Genomic DNA, 5,139 nt, shown 5'->3' on the forward strand with positions numbered 1-5,139 from the left:
TTCTCATCCGTGGTTTGGAAGACAGGAGGGTGAAGGACATTATTGAGTGACATGAAAAAGAATGGCATTCCTTCTTCCCAGAGAGCAGCTCACTTTTACTTGTTATCCAAATTACTTCTTCCCACATAAAGAGTGTAATGTCCTTCTCTCCATTCCAAGATTTGAGGAAGTTTAAAAAATGTGCTCAACCCAGAAATTTTATTTTTGTGAAACATTATTAGCTTAACAAGTAAGCAGGAACTTAGATTTCTGCATAGTGTTAAATAACAACCACTCAGTAAAAGATAATCACTAATTTAAAATATGATTTTGATAAGTACTAAGTTTAAATGAATGCTAAAGAATCATATTAATAGATATTGTGAGTACTCTGAAAACAGTGATAAAAGACCTGATTTTAGAAGATTATCCACAAAACACAGACAATATAAGTTCATAAGAGACAAATGAACACAGAGTTGCCCATAAGCTAGAAACAGACTATTTCTATTTAGGAGGGCATTCAAATAACACTCAGCTTATAAACTACCTCTCACTGATTGGGTGTGGTTATCTGAATAGTCAGCACACCAAATATTCAATTTGATATGGTGGAATAATTTTTCCTCATTCTCAAAGGATAGATAGTACACACACACATACATAAATATATGCAGACACAAAATATAAATACACACACATATGTAATGCACTGCCATTGCATTAACTCATAGCTATAGCTACCTCTCTGTAAGCCTCCCTGTCCGGGCTGATCCCGTGTACCTTAGTAGAAAGCCCTGTGTTTCTCCCGTGGAGCTGCGAGTGGTTTGGAAATCCCACTGTGTGGATCACAGCCTGGTGCATACCACTACACCGTCAAGGCCCCGTGGGTGGGTGGGTATGGTTGTGGGTGGGTGTGTGGGGGGGGGTTGTAGAGAGAAAGAGAAAGAGAGTTGAATCTAAAGAATGTTTTAGATTCAGTGAAATACCCTTAAGATGTTGCAATGTTTTGGGAACTTGCCATATTTTTTCTTGTTCATTTGTGGGTTTTTGACCATCAGAAATTTTAATGTTTTCTTTCTAATGAGTGTATTTAATCATAGCAATTTCTAATAACTATCCAATTGCATTAGACAAATTTTTAGAATTTGGACATTTAAAGTCATGCTATAAAGCCATTTCATAGTTTAGTGAAGGAAAATATATAAAGAGACAAATGACACTTTAATTAATATTTATGACTTAATCCAGAAAATAATCAAATATATCCATACGATTGTGAATGATTTTGGAGGGGTGGGGAGTACTTTAATATTTTTTAGTAAATTCCTAAAAGTAATACATTATTTACAAACACATTTGCATAATTACCAAAGCTCAGCGCTGTTGGAGTATGTATAAACACAAGCTTCTAAAGAAATGTGAACGTTACATATGAAAGGGGAAATTCCTTTCCCCAAATGGAGCTCAAGGGAAGACATGTCAGTGTGTTACTCGTAAATAATAAAGAGTGGGATCTTATTTTGCTAACAATCTGCCCTCACTCTCCTAAACTCATGAGAAAGTCTGATCCCAATAGATTCTTCTTGGTTCATCTCTGGTCTTTCCTAGACAAGTTTACTGAAGAATCATTGTATACAGTTGTTTGCTTCCATTTTCTCTTTGTTGTGGTTAGGGTACCCTTAGTTCATTCTGACTCACAGCCACCTTAAGAACAAGCAAATGAATCGCTGCCCTACCCGTCAGCACCCTCACAGTGTTCCTGTGTTTGAACTGATGGTTATAGCTACTGTGTCAGTCCTCTTTTCCGCTGGCCCTCTACTTTACCAAGCATGACGTCTCTTCCAGGCTGGTCTGTCCTGATAATATGCTCAGAGTATATGAGACCAAGTCCTGCCATTCTTGTTCCTAAGTAGCGTCCTGGCCACACTTCTTCCCAGATAGATTTATTTGTTAAATTCGTGGTACTTTTTGACATTCTTTGCCTCCACCATGATTTAAATGCATCGCTTCTTCTTGGGTCTTCTTTATTCAATGTCCAGTGTTCACACACGTATGCAATGGTTTAAAATGTCAGGACCAAAGCAAGATGAAGTCCTTGACATCTTTGATCTTCTCTGTTTGTCATGATGGTACATTAAGTTGTAATCCATATTGAAGGCTCTAATCCCTTTACCCTTCATAATTTGGGCTATGTCCCTGTTATCGGTCTTAAATTTCTTTTTCTTTTTTTATTTTTTATCTTTTATTTCATAATCATAAACTTAACTCTGCTTTCCAGCTGGACTCAGGGGGAATAAGGAAAGTAGGAAACTCGAAGAGCTGGAGTGAGAGCACAAGATTAAACGATACTGCAAGCACACGGGGAATAGAAGGGTGGTTTCCCAAGCTACACAAGGAGCGGTCTGGTGCTGAAGATAAAACAGAAAATTCTGATCACATTTAATTAGAGTTGTCCACAGTCAGCAATGGTGATCTTCTTGCTGGTCTTGCCATTCTTGGACCCACAACGCTCCACGGCTTCCACAATGTTCATGCCTTCTTTCACCTGACCGAAGACCACGTGCTTGCCATCCAACCATTCAGTCTTAGTGGTGCAGATAAAAAACTGGGAACCGTTCGTATTGGGTCCAGCATTTGCCATAGACAGGATGCCAGGGCCTGTGTGCTTCAGGATGAAGTTCTCATCTTCAAATTTCTCTCCATAGATGGACTTGCCACCAGTGCCATTATGGCGTGTGAAGTCACCACCCTGGCACATAAACCCTGGAATGATTCTGTGGAAGCAGGAACCTTTGTAACCAAAACCTTTCTCCCCAGTGCTCAGAGCGCGGAAGTTTTCTGCTGTCTTTGGAACTTTGTCTGCAAACAGATTGAAAGAAACGCAGCCGAGGGGCTCGCCGTCGGCGACTATGTCGAAAAACACAGTAGGGTTGACCATGGCTGGGCACAGCAGGACCAGACAAGAGTACAGATTCAGGCGGCGGCGTCTGCAAAGCCCGGTCTTAAATTTCTATAAATATTTGAATCTACACTCTTTATAGTTTAAGAAGGTACTCTATCATCTTTACTTAGCAAGACTTAAGTGAATATGGTCTACTTCTCCATCTTTCTTAGAACCAGGAGAACTGCTTTATGATACAGTCAAATTGCTTTTATTTTGAAAATCAATTTGAAGAATGATTTGTAAATTGCTAAGCATTTAAGTTACTCACACTAATTACTAAACAATGCAAACTACCTAGCTTAAAATAAATGTGTTAACATAAAGTCCTGATGGAAAGAACAGGATGGTCTCTCCTGACTTCTGGATGAATTCTTTGCATTGGAAGATTTAACATCCAGATGGAATAGTTTTGTGAGTATATCAGCATTCTCAAAAATATTTTCGGTTATTGGTTCAACTTTGTTTTTTATCTTATTCACTACTTTTTTATTGTAAATAAATCATTTTATTGGGGGTTCTTACAGCTCTTATAACAATCCAAACATCAATTGTGTCAGGCACATTTGTACATGTTGACTTCATCATTTTCAAAATATTTTTTAATCAACAGATAATTTTATTGGGGATCTTACAACTCTTATAATAATCCATACATCAATTGGATCAAGGATGGTTGTACATATGTTGCTATCGTTCTTTTCTAGACATTTTCTGTCTATTGAGCCTTTGGTATCAGCTCCTCTCTTTTTTTTCTCTCCATACCACCACTGTGACCTCTTGATAAATGATAAATTATTATTTTTTAGTTTAGACATTCTTTTATACTATTTTTTAATAAATCATTTATTTGGGCTCATACAACTCTTATCACAATCCATACATACATCAATTGAGTAAAGCACCCTTATACATTCATTGCCCTCATCATTCTCAAAATTCGCCTTCACTTGGGTTCCTGGAATCAACTCATTTTCCTTTTTTCCCTCCCCTTCCCTCCTTGCTCCCCCCTCCCTCATGAACCCTTAATAACTTATAAATTATTATTTTATTTTATCTTATCTTACACTGCCTGGCGTCTCCCTTCACCCACTTTCCTGTTGCCCATCCTGCAGAGAGGAGGTTATATGTAGACCCCGAGATCAGTTACCCCTTTTTACACCCCCTTCCCTCCCAGTATCGCCACTCTCACTGTTGGTCCTGAGGGGTTCATCTGTCCTAGATTCCCTGTGTTTCCAGATCCCAACTGTACCACTGTGCATCCCCTGGTCTAACCAGGTTTGCAAGGTAGAATTGGGATCATTTTGTTCTTTAGTGTCTGCTACCTGATCCCTTCAACACCTTGTGTTCACTTAAGCTTGTGTGCTTCTTTTCTGTGGGCTTTGTTGCTTCTGAGCTAGATGGCTGCTTGTTTGCCTTCAAGCCTTTAAGATCCTAGATGCTATATCTTTTTGATAGTCGGGCACCATCAGCTTTCTTCACCATGTTTGCTTATGCACACGTCTGTCTTCAGCGATCATGTCGGGAAGGTGGGTATCATGGAATGACCGTTTAGCTGAGCGAGGTGCTATTGTATTGAGGGAGTGTGCATGAGGAGGCCCAATGTCCACCTGCTACCCTACTACTGAACCTATAAATATATGCACATAGGTCTATTTCCCCCATAATCATAAATATATTTACATATGTACATATCTGTATTTAGGCTTCTATGTATGCCCTTTGCCTCCTACTCCATTCCTGATTTCCTTACACTTTCCTCCTGTCCTACTACCATGCTCAGCCTTCATTCTGGTTTCAGTAATTCCTGTCAGTTACCTTGCCCTTGGGTCACTCCCTACCAGTCCTCTGATCTCCTCCCTTCACTGGTCTTGAACCACTCATTGTTCCCTTGTCCCTGGGTTGGCCAACACCTCCTCCCTTCCCCTACCTCCCATGCTCTCATGTCCCTCCGGGACCATTGGTCCCGTTATTTTCTTCCCACATTGTTTGTCCAGCCTATCTTATCTAGGTGGACCTGCAGATATAGTAATATGTGCATAAAATGCAGATGACTTTGACAGCACCAAAGTGGCACATAAGAACATGGCACCAACAGCAGCAACACCGACACGCTGACAAACAAAAAAGCCACTGACATACAAAATTTTAAAGAAGAGGAAAAAAAAGAAAAAAACAAAACAAAAAGACAGCAAATAAACATACAAAAAACCTGT

At 39.5% G+C, this 5,139-nt stretch overlaps 1 protein-coding gene across 1 annotated transcript; it reads right to left on the bottom strand.

Annotated features, from left to right (window-relative positions):
* Positions 1-2,406: 2,406 nt before the first annotated feature.
* On the bottom strand, positions 2,407-2,940 carry LOC142424130 (peptidyl-prolyl cis-trans isomerase A-like). The gene has a single exon (XM_075529197.1). The coding sequence runs from the start codon at positions 2,918-2,920 to the stop codon at positions 2,426-2,428; it is 495 nt and encodes a 164-aa protein (XP_075385312.1). The 5' UTR covers positions 2,921-2,940; the 3' UTR covers positions 2,407-2,425.
* Positions 2,941-5,139: the final 2,199 nt, after the last annotated feature.

Source organism: Tenrec ecaudatus, chromosome 13 (assembly GCF_050624435.1).
Source record: "Tenrec ecaudatus isolate mTenEca1 chromosome 13, mTenEca1.hap1, whole genome shotgun sequence".
In the NCBI taxonomy this organism is placed as follows: domain Eukaryota; kingdom Metazoa; phylum Chordata; class Mammalia; order Afrosoricida; family Tenrecidae; genus Tenrec; species Tenrec ecaudatus.

Bases quoted from the DNA above. Each gene is read 5' to 3' on its own strand.
- LOC142424130 (XM_075529197.1), bottom strand. From the start codon at position 2,920: ATGGTCAACCCTACTGTGTTTTTCGACATAGTCGCCGACGGCGAGCCC.